The sequence below is a fragment of the Lathamus discolor genome, chromosome 10 (genome assembly GCF_037157495.1).
Source record: "Lathamus discolor isolate bLatDis1 chromosome 10, bLatDis1.hap1, whole genome shotgun sequence".
Classification (NCBI taxonomy): Eukaryota; Metazoa; Chordata; class Aves; order Psittaciformes; family Psittacidae; genus Lathamus; species Lathamus discolor.
This window is the reverse complement of record NC_088893.1, coordinates 15460393-15480776: the sequence shown is the minus strand read 5'-3', so window position 1 is coordinate 15480776 and position 20384 is coordinate 15460393. Positions and strand designations below refer to the sequence as shown.

General features: G+C 55.1%; 1 protein-coding gene across 1 annotated transcript; it reads left to right on the top strand.

Moving 5' to 3' along the window:
* Nucleotides 1-2013: 2013 nt before the first annotated feature.
* On the top strand, nt 2014-13314 carry SLC6A7 (solute carrier family 6 member 7). Its single transcript, XM_065690365.1, has 14 exons — nt 2014-2046; nt 6546-6726; nt 6818-6949; nt 7501-7735; nt 8403-8541; nt 8801-8935; nt 9505-9608; nt 10084-10208; nt 10565-10677; nt 10759-10890; nt 11226-11325; nt 11454-11554; nt 11683-11850; nt 12991-13314. The coding sequence occupies exons 1-14, from the start codon at nt 2014-2016 to the stop codon at nt 13201-13203; spliced, it is 1911 nt and encodes a 636-aa protein (XP_065546437.1). The 3' UTR covers nt 13204-13314.
* Nucleotides 13315-20384: the final 7070 nt, after the last annotated feature.

Genomic DNA, 20384 nt, shown 5'->3' with positions numbered 1-20384 from the left:
CAGCTCTGTGGTGATTCAAGACTCGCACCAGCTCTGCAATTAGATGCTGGAGTACCCCAGATGCCCTGGGTGGGATGTCTGCACCCTGGTGGTCCAAGGTGATGGAGCAGCATCAGCTTAATCAGGGAAGGGAGCTCCAGGTACAGAGCATCCCACCAGCAGCGGTGTCAACACGGACAGTCCAGGGTAGTGTCAGCCCTTGAGATCCCTACTGGTAAACACTGCCCTGCAGGCAAGACAGGGGCTTGAAGTCCACCCAGGGAAGGCTGGGTGGTTTGTGCAGGGCTCAGTCCATGTGACGTGGGACTGGGGCAGCTGTGACAAGCTGGCACCAATCTCTTCCCTCCCATGCTGCAGAGGTGGCCGTGGGACACTTCTCACTAGGTGGATCCCAAGGGAAAAAGCTGAAAGGCTGATTCAGATGGCACAGGCACGAAGAGCAAACAAAGCATCCCTGCCCTGAGCAGGAAGGGTGAGGCAGGGACAGTGCCCGATGGGGCCAACCTGGCCTGATCCAGGCTCAGCATTCCCACCAGCATCCCGGGAGAGGCGGAAGTGATGGGTGAGTCCAAAGCTGGTAGAGCCTGCCTGGGTGGCTGCCCAAAGACCTTCTTCTTTTGAGGAAGCTGAGTGCAAAGAAAGATGTTTGTTGTGTTATGTAGTTTGCTGCTTCCTCTTTTCCCACTGGGAAACGCAGGTAAATGTTAGCTCTGAAAGGCCCACAGTGCAAACACTGAGCCACTTCATCGTGCTGGAGTCTGCAGAAACGTGTCTTCATGCTCAGGAGGTTTTCTTTTGGGGAAAATTCTCGTAAGTGCTTGGAGGGCTGTAGGAGCACGATGGCCATCGGGTGTCAGGGAGAGGTGCTCTTACGTCAGGCAGGCTGGGTCCTCTCAGTCATTGTCCTCCATATCCCCAGTGCTGCCTGTTCAGCTTTAAACCCGAGCAGGGCAGCTGGAGACAGGTCTGGGGCAGGTTGGAGCACTGTAGGAAAAGGGACACACACCCTGATGGACTGGGCATAGTCCAGGGGGAAAGTGAAGGACAAGAGGATATTACCAAGGGAAAGAGGCATTACTGTGGCAGACAGCAGCTCTCCTGGTACCACACTGGCCCTGGGGCATGTGGGGTTGTCCCTCTTGGGGACATTTACCACCATGAAACTGGGAGAACAAAGCACACATCACCTCTGCCGTCCCACTGGGGATGTGGCTGCGCATGGTGGGGAAAAGCCTGCACACCCCTGGGCTTTGGGGCTGTAGGATCCCATTGCTGACTCAACAGGGACATCCAGACCCTGGGCATGTGACCTGTGCTCCAGCATCAGGCCCATGATATGGTGGGCTCAGCTTCTCACCCATGGGCCTGCCCAAGGATTGCTCCTGCTCACAGCACGGTGGGATGCACTGGTCCTACCCAAAGGGACAGATGGGTGTTGAGCATCCCATTGCCCTTCACTGGGGTCTGAGCTCCAGCAGCATGGGGAGAAGTCACTTCTGACCTGCTCAGGTTCCAACCATGTCCTGCCATGAGAAAATCAGCTCAGAGCTGGACAGAAAGGTGCTGGGAGCTTCTGGCACCTGCACTTGCACTGCTGCCACCACTGCTGGGGCGCATGGGACCCGCGGGGTGCCTGCAAAGTCAGCTCAATCCTTACGGAGACCTGACGCATTCGTGGCATGAGCAAGGCAGCTCCATCCCTCCCCGCTCTCCCGGCGGGGGGCTGAGGTCCCGGACCCCCCCCCCGGAGGGGTGCGTTTGACAGACAGCCCTTCTCCAGCCTGCGAGAGCCGTCCCTCCTCCCTCCCCGCTCAGCAGCCATCCTCAACTCCAGGAACACCTTCCCTCCAGCCTCGCTCCCCCCGTTCCCCCGCCGGCAGGAAGGTGTTCGTGTGCCACCCCCCCGTTTGCCTGTTATCGCTTCGCCCTCTCCCCCTTCTCCCTCCCTATCGCCGGAGAAAACGAGAGGGAAAAGTGTCGGGCGCGGGGAGCTCATAGCAACAGGATTCTGGGATGAAGAAGATTCGGCAGCAGCATCTCCGGGAGGTGAGAGTCGGGAAGCGGGGATGGCCCCAGGGCTGGGAGCCGGGGACAAGGCATGGACCCGCAGCCATCCCCTGCACTGGAGACTCCGTGGGGAGACGACAGACTTTTCCCTGTCAGGGATTGCCCACGGGAATAGTGTGTGTACTTGGGGCAGCAGCGGGATGTGGGGCAGAGGGATGGGGGCATTTCGTACCCGGGGCTCGCTGTGGTTAGTGGCCAGCGGAGGGCCCGAGCTGCCCCTTCCCCTGCCCCTTCCAGCGGGATGCCGGCGGTGATTCCCGGCCGTGATTCCCGGGGCAGAGCTGCCACCCGCAGCGTGGTACCCCGGGAGGCGGCTCCCAACAGCCCCGGGGGCTGCCCAGGTTCGGGGGTGGTGGAATGTGAGGGGTTCCCCCCCATCCTTCGGGATGAGCACGGGAGCTGGGTAGTGCCTTTCCCACCGGATGCCTCCTCCTCGGATGCGTTTAAAGGGTAGTGCTGGACCCTGACCTCTGGGCTCAGGGCAGAGCTGAACACCCCTTTTGTACCCTTATGGAAACCCGTTTTAAGCTCAGTTCAGGCTTTCCTATCCTTGGCTCCCCTCAGAGCCACGCCAGGCCCAGAGTCCCCATCTCCCCTCACACTCAGGACCAAGCACCTTCTCCTGCATGGGGACATGCTGCTGCTGCCTGTGGGTCAGCCCTTCCCAGAGCATCCCAGGCTCTGCCCTCTGCCAAACCATGCCCACCAACCACAGGGCAGGGCGACTCCAACCTGCACCAGCCTTCGGATAAATGAAAACCCAGGAGAGTTTCATCCCTGGCAGGAAATTCCTAGGATATTGGGATATGACGTAAAAAAGCCAGCAGTGGCCTGGTGAAAGCCAGCAGCCTCAAGGCTGCCTTTCCTCCTCCACTGTTGTTTGGAGTCACCATCTGGCTCTTCCCTCTCCTCATCTCTCCTACAAATTGCTTTTTCAGATGACTTTGTGACTGCGGGAGCCATTAAAAGTTGTCCCTGCCCCTTCCAAAGGCTTCCTGAGATTCTTGAATTCCTCTGCTGCTGGTGATCCTGTTTAGCATTTATTCAGGAACTCATTTAGTCCTGCAAGCAATAAGCTGGAATGGAAAGCAGATGTCTCCGGAATTATTTTCCCCATTCCCACTGCTGCCCAGGGCCCTGCTGTCCTTCATTACCCCAAAATACTCTTGCTGAGTTCCAGATGGAGAGCCTGATGCTCACAGCCACCCAGCACTTTGGGGTCCCCATGTCCAGTGCTGGGATTGGGCTTGTCCAGAGCCATCTATGGCCAATGGAGGAGTTTGCACAGCCCCAGCTGCAGCACCTACCCTGGGGCCCCAGTAGCATCCTCTCCCTGTCACTGTGACCCACTTCCCAGCAGTGAGCAGGGAGTTTTAAGCCTTCTCACCAGGCATGTTTGAGACATATGGAAATGCCCCTTTAAAAGAGAAGATCTTTCTCAGGCTCTAAGGATTTCTGGTTGGCATTTGCATAAGAGTAGTTCCAGAAGAGGAGAATGGATGGGTTTTATTTGTTTGGTTACTTGCTTCGGGGGTTATTCATTAGAAGTGGACTAAAGCCCATGGAGAGCAGCGGGGGGAGCCAGGATTTGGGCTGTGCCTCCCTGTACCCAGCCAGGCCTGAGCCGCTGCCCTCCTCTGCCTGCCTCAGACCTTCCCCACGGTTCTAGCATGAAAGTCCATCAGAATTCGCAGTGGTGCGCACTCCCTCTGGACATCGCTGTAATGAGTTTGCTTCAGCCTCAGCAATCTCCCCATATCCCCTGTGCCGCTCCAGCATCACTTACTTGCTCCCTCTCCTGGCATGTGCTGTGATCCCAGGCTGGGGCAGCCCAGGGTTGGCGCAGCCCTTCAAGGGGCTCCTCCACCCCATCGAGGTGCTTCATTTACTTCCCTTTCTAAGACATTTTGCATTTGAATTCATTTTTATGCTGTTTTCTCTTTTTTTTTCCAAAGAGATTAACCAGCAATTCAAACTAATCCGAAGTGACTCACACTCTACAGACGCACTGTGCTTGCACATGGCTCGGATCCACAGGGGAGGAATTTGGTGCCGGGTGGCATTCCTCCCAACCAAAGGCTGTGGTCCATGCAAAAACACTGACAAAATCACCCCACAATGCCCGTTTGAATGGAGACAAAATGTGATGAAAAAGTAACTTAAATCTGGCCGGTTTCTCATGGATGCAGCCGAGATTTGCACTCATTAAAACAAATTGGTTTACAGAAAATAATTAGCACAAGGCAATTTCCTTATGGAAGCCAGCTCTTGTCTTGGCAGAGACTAAAATGCTTTTTCTTCCCGGTGACCTTTGCTTTGCTGACTTCTTTGGGAGCATCTTGTGGTGAATAATGGAAAGTGATGCCGTGTTCAAAGAGGACGTGGTTGCCAAGGGAGCTGTTAGTCCCCGTCTGTTTATAACCGCGAGACAGGAGCCCGCTTTGAGAGATGGCTGTTGACTGTGGAAAGCACTAGAGCAATATCGTAGCACTACAGCACCTCAGCTGCTGCTGGAAAAGAAGGTTCCTGTTATGACAAAGGCTGAAAAGGAGCATTAATCCCCCCCCCCCCCAAAAAAAAAAAAGAGGATGGAATTGAGCCAGCATGTGAGATTTGAGCAGTCTGAACTAGAGGTGTGCATCTCTCTGCTATCTGGGACAAAGATGGGCTGCAAGCACTAAATACTGCATTTTGCAGTTCATTTTTAGTAAGGCAAATAGGCCAGGTTTGCTGTGATTTCTATGGGAAGGCTATGATTTGAGGCATTTTGCACAGTCCGGGAGCAACCTGTCTGTGTTTTCCAGCAGCATCCCCAGCCTGCCCGATGTGACTGCAGTGTCACCCTCCTTGGGGTCTACCTGACTCCTGAGCAGTCTCTGCTGCCTGCTCTGGAGTCCCAAACTTAAACGGCAGAGCTCCAGCTAAAGATACCAGTAAGGTGGTGCGGTCATCACTAAGGCATGGGTGACAAACTCTATCCCATGGCCCCTGAAAAGGGTGACAGAGATGGGGACTGGGAAAAGGTTTTCTTTTGGAAAAGGTCCGGTTGGTTCCTTTCTTCTCGTTTGGTTACTTCTACATTGACTTCCATACCACATCTGATGGATGGGCTCCTGCATTAGTCAGGTCATGCGGCTGCCCTTCTGCAGCTGTTCAGGATTCAGCAGAGTTGCAGGAATTAAGCAAGAGGATTTAATGATGTCCCAGCATCCCTGCCTGATGTTTTGGTGGGATGCAAACCTGGAAAGCAAGAGGTCCCCAGCAGTGTGATGGACTGGGAAGCATTCTGGTGAGGGGAAAGACCAGACTGTGATGGCCCCATAGCTCCTGTCCCCATGAGGGGGGACCTTTGTGAATCCAGGGTTTAGCTGCTGAAACTTTTGGGGGGGATGTAGCAGAGCAGTCTGTCCCTCACCCACAAGCACAGGTTGCTGTGGGTCACACTCACTGTGTGTGCTGGGTTAACTACCAGGCATGGCCATGGCTTGGAGAAGTTGCTAAGCTGGAAAGCTGCATTAGCTGCAAGAGAGCTGCCAGGCAACAGCTTTACAGCAACAGCATTGGGGTCACATTCTGACTTTTCAGCCTCTGTTTTCAGCTTTTTCTCCTGGCCCTTGCCTTATGAAGGCAGCATCGAGCAGGTATGGGCTTTTAATGATGGGGTTTAGTGTAACACCAGAGCTCGGGCTCTGCAGTTCAGGTTGGCTTTGGGAAGAGTTTGCTCTGCTTGTCCTGTCCCCCAAGGGGTTTTCATGCTGGGTGGGGATGGGGTCGCCCCTGTGTTTGGTTCCTTAGGGCTGTGAGCTGGGGTGCACCCTGCAAAGGGTGGAAGCCTGCAGCCATCTCCATCAGCAGCGGCTCCTTGTCTCCATGGGAACTGGCAGCAAGAGCATCCTTTGGTCCAGCCAGAGAGGAGGAGGAGGAGAGGAGATAGCTGCCACTTTCCCCAGGGGCTGAAGCAGGGCAGCACCCGGCTCTGCTCATTGAGCTCTCCTCTCCCAGGGGATGGAGGAAGGCCTGCTGCAGGCTTTAAGCACATACGTCCACTGGGGACCGACAATTCCTTCTGGCTGATCCCTCCAAATCCAGGCCCCTCTTCCTCAGTCACATCCCATGGACTTGTTCCCTACAATCCATGAACTCAGGGACATGGAGATGGCTGTTTTTTTCTCCTGAGTGCCCAAAAAGAAGAGAAATTTCCCAAATGGGCTCCTCCTGTCCTGTTCCCAGTGCCTTGCCAGCAGGGACCACAGCATCTTCCTGTCTCTGTACCTCAGTACCAGGTGAACTATGCATCCTAAAGGGAGTCAAATCCTCGGCAAGGTAAGGGCTGGACAAGTGTCAGAGCTGTAACTTGGGGTCACAAACTCACACCAGAGCTTTCAGAGCTCCTTCCTTCCTTCTCCACTCTTCACCCCCTGCTTTTATTCCTTCCTTAACCATCTTTGCTCTATCCCATGCCCTGCTCTCTTGCTCAGCCGGTGACCCCAGAGCTCCTGGTGAGCCCCAGCAGCCAGGATGGGGACCTAGGCTCCGGATGCCCAGAGGACAGAGGGAACTGGACGGGGCGGCTGGATTTCCTCCTCTCCTGCATTGGATACTGCGTGGGCCTCGGAAACGTCTGGAGGTTCCCCTACAGGGCTTACACCAATGGAGGAGGTACCTGAGTATCCTTTGGAGGGGCCACATCTCCCCCTGGCTGAGCTGGGCTGGTGGAATGTTTTAGGGAGTTTTTCCTTGCTTCTTGCAGGAGCTTTCTTGGTTCCTTACTTCATCATGCTGGCCATCTGCGGGATCCCCATCTTCTTCATGGAGCTGTCCCTTGGCCAGTTCTCCAGCCTGGGGCCGCTCGCTGTCTGGAAGATAAGCCCTCTCTTTAAAGGTGCGTGAGTGAAATCCAGAGCCTCTGTGTGGCCACTGGAAGAGCTGCTTGATGGGGACATGGACCATCATCTGCACGCCATGGTCCTCAAAGCTCATGTTAGAATCAAAGGTTAAATCCTGGGGGCAGGTGGAGTGGGCTGGACTTATGGGTTAGCTTAGTAGCTGCAAGATATGTGTGAGATCTATCAGTCTTTGGAGGCTCTGGATGTCATGTTAGATAAAAAATTATTAAGCCAGCCAGTGTACAAAATACAGCCCCAAAGCTGAGCAGTGGCTGTGGAAAACAAAGGTAAGAATAAAGCATTCAAAAGAGGTCAAATCGAGCACTTTATTCTTGACATCAAGTTGGAGTGAAATCATCTGTACGATGAAATAGATCACCAGTTCAGAGAAGGCTTGTTCAGAGGGTACAATAAGAGGGTCCCTCCACTGGGTGAACCTCAGGCTGGTTAAACATTGGCTGCTGAGCTCCAGTGTCTGACCCTGGTTCTGGGTGTTCTCTGCTCCAGAGAGATGGCTCACTCCTTCTTTACCCTCTCCTTCCTCCAGGCGTTGGCATGGGCACGATCCTCATCGTCTCCCTGGTGGCCATTTACTACAATATGATCATTGCTTACGTTCTCTTCTACCTCTTTGCATCCCTCACAAGCGACTTGCCCTGGCGGCACTGCGGCAACTGGTGGAACACCGACCTGTGCCTGGACCACCACGTCATCAAGGCGGGGAATGCCACCTTTCCCGTCAACATCACCAACACCGTCAGCCCCAGCGAGGAGTACTGGAGGTACAGAGCTCAACCTCGCCGTGGGGACACTGAATCAGAGAATACTCTGGATTGGAAGGGACCTTCTTAGCTCAGCTAGTCCAACCCCCCTGCAATGAGCAGGGATGTCTTCAACTAGATCACTTTCAGTTAAATCTTCCCTTTCCTCTTGTCTTTCAAAGTTTTCTACAGTGCTCCTTGTAAGTCACTCTATATATACAGACATGGTTGGCATCCAACCAGCGAGAGCATGGGGATGGGGTGAGGGGTGAAGGGTTTGTGCTGGATGTCTCATGGCTGGTGTTGTGGATGCAGTGATGGGCTCTCATGGTCAGCTGCGGGCCATATTTCAGTTTAGGCTTTAGGATCATGCCCTGGGATGCGGGAGATGCCCATGAGTTAGCACTGCTTTGCTGGCCTGGAGGTACGTTAGACTGAAATGCATGCCATGCCTGGACTGGCTGGGAATTTGCTCTCAAGCCTCCAGGCACCCCTTGTAGGCTCTTTAATGCATGGTGGAGAAATCACACCAACTGCTCCCCGTTCCCCATCAAACAGCTGCCTCTCATCGCTGGGATTTTTGACAAGGCTATTTTTTGAGCAGAGGCATTGCTGGGTCCAGAGAGGCCTCAGGGAGAAGACAGGGATTGCCCATGGCCGCTCACTAGTGGTTCTCTTTTCTCCCTAGCCGGTACGTCCTGCATATCCAAGGGAGCTCTGGGATCGGAGATCCCGGGAGGATCCGCTGGAACTTGTGTCTGTGCCTGCTCCTTTCTTGGACTATCGTCTATCTGTGCATCCTAAAGGGAGTCAAATCCTCTGGAAAGGTAAGAGCTGGACAGTTTTTTGGGGGGATCTACAGCGATGCTCACCAGTGCCTGTGATTCTCTGCACATCTGGGAAAGAGACCCAGAAACAGCATCCTGGGCATGGGTCCCACATCCAGACAGTGCCAGGGCTGACACCACTGGTCCTGCTGCATCCCAAGGACCGGGCAGTGCAGGGAGATGCAGTGGAGGGCGGGGAGGGACCACTTGTGCTGTGCTCTCGCCCCCAGCTCTCCCAGTGGGCTCTGCTCTCCCGCAGGTCGTGTACTTCACCGCCACCTTCCCCTACCTCATCCTGGTGATGCTGCTCATCCGCGGCGTGACCCTGGAGGGGGCCTGGAAAGGGATCCGGTTTTACCTCACGCCCCAGTTCGATCACCTGCTCTCTTCCAAGGTGAGCAGGGTCTTGTCCAACACACAGAAACGAACCTTTGCTCCTGCGCCTGCAGTGTGCAGCTGAGGCGGGTCCTTTACTTTGGCGCCTTTTCTGGCCACCCCCTGACCTACTGTCCTCTCTAGATTGATCCCAGACCAAAAGTACTTGCCTTTGAGCAATCTGTCTTTGCTCCACGCCTTGTCTATAGGGCTCTTCTCATGGGGCACAGCCCCATGCCTGCATTTCTGGCTCTCCATGCAGGGGATGGCATGCTCCCCACCTCCCCTGGGTACCAGAACCGTGGGCAGGAGTAGCCCCTGTGATGGGCTATGGGGTGTTTGTAGCTGCTCGTGCTGGATTTGGCTGTTCTGTTTTTCTCCAGCAATCTCAGTGTGCAGAGCAGGGATTTTCCTGGGGTCAGCAGTGTTGGTAGCAGAGACCACCCAGTTTTACAAGGGCACTTAAATGCTCCACTGGGCTGGATCTAAAAACCTCTCCTTAGTCCTTCCACAAGCCAACTGACCCCCTGTGAGTGGTGGGTACGTTAGCAAGGAAAGGCTCTCCTCAGACCTGCTTCCTTCCCCCAGGTGTGGATCGAGGCTGCCCTGCAGATTTTCTACTCCCTTGGGGTAGGCTTTGGGGGCCTCCTCACCTTCGCCTCCTACAACACCTTCCATCAGAATATCTACAGGTAGGAGCCAGCTCCTGTCTTGTGAAGAGCACGGGCTGGGGGAGCCATTGAAACCTCAGCTGGTGGGTTCAAAGCACACGATCACCCAGCACTGCTCCTTGCCCAAGCACCTTACGGATAACCTGGCAGCTTCCACAGGCTCAAGAGGGACAGAGGGCTCTGTAGAAGAAAGTTCTCCTAAGCATCAAGGCACAACATGTGGCTGTGAAGTTTTAGGTGCTGAATGCTGAGGATGTTTGGGGATGGAGTTATGCCTTTTTGTCCTGTCCCCTTGTCCTAGAGGAAAGAAAGCTTGGAAGGAACCCCACAAAATGACCTATGTCATTAGATAGACATTCCTTTTGACTATGAAAAGCACATGCCAAGAGAGGACATGGAGGAGGATCACTGTGGCACCTGGGACTGGCAATGCCACTGGTGTAGGGTGGGAAGGAGCCCACGGGCATGTTCAGAGCATCTTCTTTCTCCTCTGTAGGGACACCTTCATAGTGACCCTGGGCAATGCGATCACCAGCATCCTGGCAGGGTTTGCCATCTTCTCCGTTTTGGGATACATGTCCCAGGAGCTTGGGGTCCCTGTTAACCAGGTGGCAAAAGCAGGTGAGGTCAAAGACCCTTTCCTCTTCACCTTCTACCTGGGTGCACTGAGGAGCATCCCTTCTAGAGTGGGAGGCACCTGAGGGGATCATCGTGAGGGATGATGCTATGTGCTCAGCTGGCTAAGGGGAGGGAAGGGGAGAAACCAGTTCCTGCCATGCAAACTGTGAGCAGCACCAAGTGATGTCTAATAAAGTGATGTCTGAGCACGGAGCAGGCTGGTTCTCCTGCACCTCTCACCCTCTGCTGCACCTCAGTTCCCCACTGTGGTGCTGCTCGGCTGGGCTCTCCTCTCCTCCATCCCCCTATGCCCAGAGCTGTCATCCCCTTTTCACCCTGCTGTCCTTTGCCTCCTTTAGGTCCTGGCCTGGCTTTTGTGGTGTACCCCCAGGCCATGACAATGCTTCCCCTTTCTCCATTCTGGTCTTTCCTGTTCTTCTTCATGCTGTTAACCTTGGGCCTGGACAGCCAGGTAAGGACAGAGCCCACCGAGCCAGCCATGGTGCCTGGGCAGCCCAGGGGCTATGGGGACCCTCTTCTCCTTTGCATGCAGTTTGCCTTTATGGAAACCATCGTCACAGCAGTCACAGACGAGTTTCCTTACTACCTGCGGCCAAAGAAAGCTTCGTTCTCTGCTATCATCTGCATCGCCCTCTTCCTGATGGGGCTCATCCTCACAACAGAGGTAAGGGCTGGGGCTCGATGTGTTGCGGAGAGCTTAGGGCACAGGCTGAGTTTGCAGAGACACCGATATTCACATCAGCTATCGAGGTGGAAGAGAGACAGCTGATGATTTTGGGCTTCATTAGGATGTAAGGTCCCAGGGGAGCAACACAGCATTATTCCTGTCCCTGCACAGCCCCAGAACAATGATGTCTTCTGTAGGAGCCTGACCACTGTCTTCCTCAGTGCCCACAGAGGGGCTAAGAGGACTGTATCCCCAAAAACAGGAGGACACGGGTAGGGGTTTATCGGGATGATGGCCCCAGAGATGCTGGCCACTGTGCTTTGCCTCCACAGGGTGGGATGTACTGGCTGGTCCTACTGGATGACTACAGTGCTGGCTTTGGTCTCATGGTGGTGGTGATCACTACCTGCCTCGTGGTGACACGTGTCTATGGTAAGGTGTCTATCCCCACAGGGGCATGGGGAAGGGTGGGCTGTGTCTGTGACACAACTGTGATAGAGCTGTGATACCACTGTGCCTGTATCACAGCTTCTGAGTCCTGCTCCCTCTGCCTCCTCCAGGCATAAAGAGGTTCTGCCGAGATATCCACATGATGCTGGGCTTCAAACCAGGGCCCTACTTCAGAGCCTGCTGGATGGTGCTGTCCCCAGCAACAATGATGGTAACTGCTGGCATCTCCTGCCCCAGGGACCATTCAGGTTCTGCTGGGAGGTCTCCATCATCTCCAGGCCCTTTTAGAGCAGGAGACCTTCAGAAGGCTCTGGGTTCTCACTTTCCTCCCATCCACAGGCTCTGCTGGTGTACAACATCGTCAAGTACCAGCCCTCTGAGTACGGCAGCTACCGCTTCCCTGCCTGGGCCGAGATCCTGGGCATCCTCATGGGGGTCCTGTCCTGCCTGATGATTCCCATTGGCATGGTGGTGGCTGTGCTCCAAGAAGAAGGGACACTGTGGGAGGTAGGAGGTGCTGGGGCCATCATTGCTGGGGAGCACCCCATAAACACGCAGGGGTGACCACGAGCCCCTGTATCCTCTATCACCTCCTGCATCCTCTCTCCTGGAGGTGTGTGTCCCCATCCTTCCTTGCTGCCCAGGGGGTGTGAGAGATGGTGAATCCCAGGGCATGTCCAGCGCCACCTTCCCATGGTGCCAGGCAGGCCCCGAGTCACACTGCTTCCCAAGGGGCATCCCTGTGTGCATCCCCCCTCCAGAACAAACCTTGTGCTTTGGGACTCACATTGTCCCTAGCATGGGGCAGGCAAGGGCACGGGGGACTTTGCACCCATTTTGCCCCCATTCGAGGAATGCAGCTGCCATCCCCTGCAGGCAGCCACAGGCAGCACGGGTGAGGTCCTTGGAGCAGGCTATGGGGCTGCCCGCAGCTTTCCCAGCCCTGCTGTGCTTTGCTGCTCTGCCCAGGCTGTCTGAAGCAGAGGCAGCAGAGCCCGCTTCCCCCTCACCCCAGCATCTCCCCAGCCATAGCGGGGCACTTGCACAGAGCTGCCTTCCCAAGAAGCTTCAGCACAAGCTTCCATCTTATTCTATCCCATCCCATCTCATCCCATCGCATCCCATTTCATTGCATCCCATCCCGCTGCATCCCATCCCATCCCATTGCATCCCATCCCGTCCCCATCGCATCTTATCCCATCTCATTGCATCCCATCGCATCCCATCCCGTTGTATCCCATCTCATCGTATCCCATCTCATCTCATCCCATCCCATCCCATTGCATGTCACCACATCACATTGTATCTCATCTCATCCCATCCCATCTCCATCCCATCCCATCTCCATCCCACCTCATCTCATCCCATCTCATCTCATCTCATCCCATTCCATCCCATCCCATCCTGTTGCATCCCATCCCATTGCATTCCATTCCATCCCATCCCATCACACTGTATCCCATCCCATCACATTGTATTCCATCCCATCCCATCCCATCTCATTGCATCCCATTGCATCCCACCACATCACATTGCATCCCATCCCCTCCCATCCGATAGCATCCCACCCCATCCCATCTCTTCCCATCCCACCCCATCCCACCCTCCCTGGGAGCAGAGGTGTGCAGGGTGCCTGTCTCCCCACAGCGGGTGCAGCAGGCCAGCCGGCCCGCCATGGACTGGGGCCCGTCGCTGGAGGAGAACCGCACGGGGCTGTACGTGGCGAGCCTGCCCGGCAGCCAGTCCCCCAAGCCCCTCATGGTCCACATGCGGAAATATGGCGGCATCACCAGCTACGAGAACACGGCCATCGAGGTGGACCGGGAGATGGAGGAGGAGGAGGAGGAGTCCATAATGTGACGGGACCCCGCAGGCTGGGAGGGGGCTCACCCCCCACTTCACACAGGTTGCACTGTGGCACTTCAGGCCGGCCCCAGCGGGTGGTTCTGGGACCAGTTGGGAGGTGCTGACCCTGCCGGTGTCCTCATCACCGCCCTGACCCAGCCAGGATGGAGCTGCTGCTCGTCCCGGCGTTCGAGGTGTTTCTGTTCAGTGTGACAGCTGTGTGACACGTCTGTGTGCTCCTGTGATGGTGTCTGGTTGAGGTGCTCGGGCTGCCCTTCTCCACCCTCAGCCCTAGCCCTGCCCTCCCCATGCAGGGATGCTCCAGCTACAAGGATGCGCCAGCTACAGGGATGCAGAGATGCTCCGGCTGCAGGAGGCGGGGAGGAGGAGGACATCCTCTGCACTGGTCTGTTCTCTACTTGTGTGTATTTAACTCCAGTAACCCACAAACACGTGTGAGAAAGGTCTATAACATCCTCCGTGCCCTGAGGACAGTGTGTGCCGGAGGCACTGCAGCAAAACCAGCACAAATCAGTGTCCTGCTCAAGGAATGTGACCTAATAAATGAGCAGTTGAAGCAATGAGAAGGCAGAAATAATAAAGCTTTCTAAACAGACCAGCTTGGGACTTTCCAAGCCTGCAGATCCCCCAGGGACCTCAGTGGGTCAGGCCAGCTCTTCCCCATGGTGCCTGGTAGGGCTGGGGCAAGCTGTGCTCCATGTGTGCAGGTCAGAGATGTCTCAGCTGGACCCAGCTCCAAAGGAGGATCAGTTTCCATCCCCAAGGGAGATCCAAGGGTGCTGCTTTTCCCAGGGAAAGAAGGGCTGTGTTGCAGTGCCTGTGTGTGATTTTGGGGTGTCTCCCAGGGCCTACGTCCCAGAGACCCAATCTCCTGCTGATGCTGCTGTCCTGGGAAGTGCCAGTGAGGTCCTGGCTGGGGCTGTTGGGACCCAGTGTTGCCAGTCCCTGTCACGCCGGTGTCATGTGCGCCTTCTCCCATATACCACCAGCTCGCCATTAAAAAGCAGTGTGTGACACAGCTTCTGCTTGGGTTATTTGGGGGTCCTCAGCATGCAAGAAGGGCACATCCAGGGATGCTTCCAGCGATGGGGGGCACAGCCCTCCCGTGCTTTGTCCTGCAAATCTCTGAACTGGTCTGGTAAAAGCTAAAAACCCAGGATAAACAGAAAAAATAGTGTTTATGGGGAGATGATGTGGCCCTGGTGCACTGGGCTGTTAGCCCTATGGGCTATGCAGCCCAGGGATGAATCCTGGGACAAGGCTGCAATTTTCCTGAATGACCCTTCCTAATGGTGGAGGAGCTTTCATTACTGCCTTTGTCCTGCCCAGCCACCTCCTCATGCACAGGGATGCCGAGCATCCTCCCCAGCCAGCTCTGCCCTTCCTTTTCACTGCAGGACCACCGATGGCTTTCCACATCCTCCTCAATGCACCCCACTGTGGCTGCAGGGATGATGGGGGTCCCCCAGCCTCAGCTGCTCCATGTGTGTGGGGCTCACAACTGTGCTGCAAAGCACCTTCGGCAGCTAGGCAGGGTTAATCATTAGAGACCAGCCATAAAAGCATCGCTGATGGAAAGTTCAGGCTGTGGTGGCTGGGCAGCGGGGAGGGCCTGCCATAAACGTTTATGGCCCCAATGAATCCCTCGCTCTAACCTTGACACTATTTACCGAGCAGGAGGCCTCAGCAGGTCATGGTGCTGCCCAGCCATTGCTGGGGGTGCTGGCTGGGGAGCACAGGCTGGACTGGCCCCAGGAGGGGCACATATGGGAGTCTGCTTGGTGTGATGGAGCCAGTGATGGTGCTTTATGCTGCTGGTGGCCACAATGTGCCAAAGGAACCAGGAGAGCCTGATGCGTTTCCACAGCGTGGAGATGGAGGTGCTTTGGGCTGACCAAGCTGCTCTGGTTTCTGCATGTCTCTGGCCTTTTTCTATTTGCATGGGGTCCTGTCACATTTCCTAAATCCCCCCTGTAACCCCAGGATCCTCAGGACTTGGTAGCTGCTGTCAATCAGTTGCAGAGCGATGGAAAGGATGGAGCAGAGGCTGCACCAGGGACGTGCTGGGAAGGAAAGCTGACAGCAGTGAAAGGAATCCAAGGGCAAAATGTGCTGCGGCAGTGGCACAACAGAGAGGACATCCCCAGGGCCATGTGTGGCTGAGCACAGGGAGGTGGGGGATGCGCTGGTGGCAGCACACCCTGCTCCTGGCACCGATACCGCGTCCGCACCCGGCACCCCGGGATGCCACCCGGTTCTCCCAGGGACCACGGAGGCAGGCACAGCCCCCGCGCTGCTCTGGGCTCCAGCGCGTCCCGGTGCTCTCTCCGGGAGCCCGGGGCTCTCTCCCGGTCTGATGCTGCTCCCTGCCGGGGATGCGGCACATGGCAGGGATGGGGATGCGGAGGGGGGGATCTCGCTGCCCAGGAGCGGCGGGGCCTGACGTGCGTGGTGGGGCACAGGGACCGTGGCAGCCCGACCCCAGCCCCTCACCCCCGGTGCCACCCTGACCGCATGGGCAAAGCTGCCCCTGCGATCCCCGAACCCACCCTGGGGTCCCTCTGGCTTTTCACAAGGGCGTGTAGTGACAGGGGAATGGCTTCCAACTGGCAGAGGGGAGTCTGAGATGAGCTCTTAGGCAGAAGCTCTTCCCTGTGAGGGTGCTGAGGCGCTGGCACAGGGTGCCCGGAGAAGCTGCAGCTGCCCCATCCCTGGCAGTGCTCAAGGCCAGGTTGGACACAGGGGCTTGGAGCCAGCTGCTCCAGTGGAAGGGGTCCCTGCCCGTGGCAGGGGCTGGAGCTGGATGAGCTTTAAGGTCCTTTCCAACCCAAACCATTCTATGGTCCTATGACATCAGGCTCTCCCGAAGCCCAGCGATGGTGGTGGTCAGGCAGCACCCAGGGTACCAACATCCTGTGGGCAGGAGGAAAGCTCCCGTTGCCTGCAGCCGCTGCCCAATGCTTGATCCCAGCCTTTCTGCTTTCGAGGAAAGAGCGCGGTGACAGCGGGACAAGGCGGTGACAGACAGTGAGTCACTGCAGTGACGGAGAATCACCCGTTTCCATGCTCAGAAGTTGGTAGCTATTTATTGCACTTGAACACCAAGAATAAAACTGACACTCGCCCTCCCTCCCACACCCACCCCGCGCCCGGTCCCCCCGCCGCCCTCCCCAGATAGAGCATCCGATTTGAGCAGTGATCATTCTGTTCACAACCACAGGTTCCAAATAAAACAAAGGAAAAGGAAACAAAAACATCCCCCCCACACCCCCACACCCCCCCGAACCCTCCCACCCCAAGCTCCCGCTGAATCCAACACGGTCACACTGCTCAACAGTTCGAGTGCACTTACGAAAAGAGAAGAGAAAGGCTTCAGCTGCAACCGCACGGACTGACAGACACGAGGGGACAGGCAGCCACCCCTCCCCGGGGCCTGATCTTCTGTTACGTGACAAAGCTTGGTAAACTCTTCCTTATAATATATTTTTTTTGCAATCATCTTAAATAAATATTTCCATAGAGGTTTCCTGTAAGTATATAGTTTTTTATATATATATAATATATATGAGAGAGAGATCTCATTTTTTTCTCTTAAATCACTGTTAACATTTTCCCTGCTTGTCCAAAAAATGTTACAAAAGCCCTAAAATTGTGCAACAGTTAGAAAAAAGGGACAACAAGACCCCAAAGAAGGAAGGAGCCGCTCCATACAGCCCCCTCCACTCCCTGTGACCTGCAAGAGGGAAGGACATTCGGCCAGGAGCTGGTGGGTGGCCTTCGGGGATGGATGGCAGAGGGGCCATCAGCCCCTCCTCTGATGTTCTACAGCCTGTTCGCATCTGGGTTTCCCTGTCTGGTGTGGATGAGCTGGGATCTGCACCTTTGGAAATGGGCAATGTGAGGTCTCTACACTGCCAGGAGGAGGATGCATCGAGAGAGTGGTGTACACCATGAGATGTGTCCTGCAGTAGGGAAGAAGGGTTAGCCCTTCTCGTCAGAGGAGATGGTGATGGGATCTTCTGTTGACAGACACGCCTTGGTCCACAGGGCTATGTGGCTTTCCTTCTCAAATGCGGCACTGCTCTTTGCTGGTCCTCCCCAGCAATCCTGCCATGGGCTGCAGGGCAGACCATGATCTCAAAATGGGAGCAGATGGCTACTGCTGCCTGCTCCAACCTCTGGGGCTCCTTGGGGGCATCAACTCATGGAAGGCGAAGGGAAATGAAGCAGGTTTGGGGTCAGACAGGGGTTTGATGCCTGGCAAAGAGGACATATACTTGAGGAGGGGGGGACAGACAGCTCTCCTGTCCGTGCCTGTCCAGGGTAAGGAGCAGAGCACCTGCTCCTCCAGCAACGAGCAGAGACCCAGGATGACCGATTCTTCTGGAGTGGATGCACCAGCAAGACCTGAGACATGATGATATTGCAGCTGAACCCTGGCAGCCAAGAAGGGAAAACAGGCCATGTCCGAGCTCACCATGGAGCTGTGAACCTGACACCACCCCAGCAAGTGCTTCCACACAGATAGCCCCTGTGGTCTGTAAGAGGTGGAAGAGATGACCTGTTTGAAGGACTTCTGACATGCGTTTGGCCCGGATGGCTAGGCAACCAGATGAGTTGGCCTTTGTCTGTACTAGGGGATGAAATATGCTACAGCCTAATCTCCAGCCTTGAGGCTGCTGGGGATCCAGCAGGTCCATGGTAGTAATCTGCATCCCAACAAGGTAACCTCGTCCATATTTCTTATGCCCTCGTCCTTGTCATCCCCAGAGCCACGGTGGGATTGTTGGGGTGATGGCAGTTAGCATGTGCCAGGGACAGTGCAGGCAGCTTGAAGGTACAGACATAACAGCAGCAGCCCTGGCTCTGTGAGCCAAAGGACAGTGGCAGTTGATGATAATGTTTTAGTTTTCCTGCAAGCTTAGGAGAAATCAGGAGATATGAAGGAAGACAAGAGACAGAAGCTGTTCACCATGGCTACTGAAAGAAAGGGTTAGTGGTATATCAGTGCTTGCGCAGAGATGCTCTGGGAATACAGAAACCTGCTCTGGAGAAGCAGTGTGAGGTGGGGAATAGAAACCAGGCAAAGCAGACCCCTAAAGTGCAGGTGCTTAATGCTGCCAGCGAGGGCAGGTTGGGAAGTTGGGTCTTCCTTGGTCAGGCTTCAGCTTGACTGGAAGACTGGAAGGAGTTGAAACCCAGACTCTGCTTCCCTTGGAAAGGATAAGGAACGTTTTAGGTGTTGCAAGGACATCCAGCTGCCTCCAGAGGAACCTGTCCCTGGAGAGATGACCACATGGAAACCTCAAAGAGGAGAAGCCACCTCTGAGAAGGCACATCAAAAGCCTTACTGGAAACCAAGATGCTCCTCCCTACCAATGACTGCCCAAAGTGGGCTCTCAATGAAAGCAGATTATATCCATCACAGCATCTCATCCTCCATCCCTCGCAAATTCCACTGCTCCTCCTGTCCCAGTCCTTCCTCCAGTAGTGTCTGCTGGAACAGCTTCACCCTCACAGCTCATCCGAGGTCCACAGCTATCAGCAGCTCCAAAGCCAGGCTGAAATGGCATTTGCACTATAGCCCCTATGCAGGGCTCTGCTATGACCTCCTCCATTCTCATCCATCTTATACCGATCCTCAGAACCACTCCTGACACCTGGAGAGCCTGGGCATCATGAGGTGGATGAGACACTGTGGCATCAGAGGGAAAGAACTGTGAAAGAGCCGAGTCCTTCCTTTAGAAATGAAACCGAATCAACACTACTCGACTACAGGAAATAAAAACAGGTCTGTAAAAACACCCAAACTCTACCTTAAAAGCTAATCCTCTCCCTGCATGGATTTCCCTGCTTTGGGGCCACCTCTTGCAAGCCAACACAGCTCCACGGTCAAACATCACAGATCCACCAAGAGCATGGAGAAGAACGTTTGCATCTCCTACACACATCACCAGCAACCACCGCACCGCCGGCACAGCGGGACACAACAACACACCTCTCAGGGCCTGTTCATGCCCCAGCAGTTTGGATTTCTTCCCCTCTATCCAGTGGGAAAATAGTTTTGCAGTCGGCAAGGATGAGGCTGCGTTTTGCACAGCGGCTGTCCCTGCCTCGACAAGAGAGCAAAGCATTCAAAACCACAGGAAAGGCAAAATACACGCTTAGAATTTACATGGAAAAAAACATTTCCTTTTTTTTTTTTTTCTTTTTTCCCCCCTTTTTTGTTTTTTATGTCCAAAACAAGCATTTTTTTTTTTTTGTTCGTTTCTTTGTTTTTCAACACACGCACTGTCTAGAAAGTTAAACGCCATGCAGATGAAAAGAGTGGAGCTAGAAAGTTCCCCCAGCGCAGCAGTGCTGCAGGAGCCTCACCTCAACAAGCAAAGAGCTTCCAGTCAGAAAAAAAGAGAACAAGAAATGGAAGAATCGCCGGGAAAATATCCATCCTCAGACCTCTCCCTGGTGGCGAAGAGGTGAGACCAAAATTCCCCTTCCCGGCCACGTCTTCTGTCCTGAAAGCCACGTCCCGGTGGCTCCCCAAGAGCCACTGCCTGGGTTCACCCTGCAGGAAAACCCACGGCGTGCGAGGTGCCCCAGGAAGGTGGGTGCCCCCGGAGGTGGGTGCCTTTGCCCGCCCAATGCTGAGGGATGGGATGGGGTGGGGGCTGGCATCTGCAGCACCCCTGGTAGGAGCATCGTGGCAGCACAACCCATCTCCAAATGTAAACGCAATGAAAAACAGCAACCCCCAAACCCACCCCCCCTGCCCTAAACAGCTGAACATTTCTAGTTATTACATAAAGATCCATCTCAGCAAATACTCAAAGTCAAGTTACGAAATACACGGAAGGTTGTTCTCCCTATAAAAAGGCATGCGCTCAAAGTAGAAGACGGATAAAGGCTTGTTTGTTTTCTTCAAAGCACAGAGTTTTCTTACTAAAGCTCGCATTCCTCGTTGTCGCTGGAAGGAGTCGGGTGGGTGATGGAGGTTTGAACCTCAAATCCATGCCCAGCTCAGCTGCCCTCGTCCCAGCATGGGGAACACTGGGTGCTGCATGCGAGGGGCAGGGGTGGAGGATCCAGGATGGGTGGTAGGTGAGGAGGAGGGCACAAGAGAGATGCTGTCACCATGGCATGGCTGGGAGAGCCCTGGCTCCTGGCTGTGCCAGTGC

Bases quoted from the DNA above. Each gene is read 5' to 3' on its own strand.
- SLC6A7 (XM_065690365.1), top strand. From the start codon at position 2,014: ATGAAGAAGATTCGGCAGCAGCATCTCCGGGAG. The intron at 2,047-6,545 runs GTGAGAGTCGGG...TCTCTTGCTCAG, and splicing joins GGCAGCAGCATCTCCGGGAG to CCGGTGACCCCAGAGCTCCT. The intron at 10,678-10,758 runs GTAAGGACAGAG...CTTTGCATGCAG, and splicing joins CCTTGGGCCTGGACAGCCAG to TTTGCCTTTATGGAAACCAT.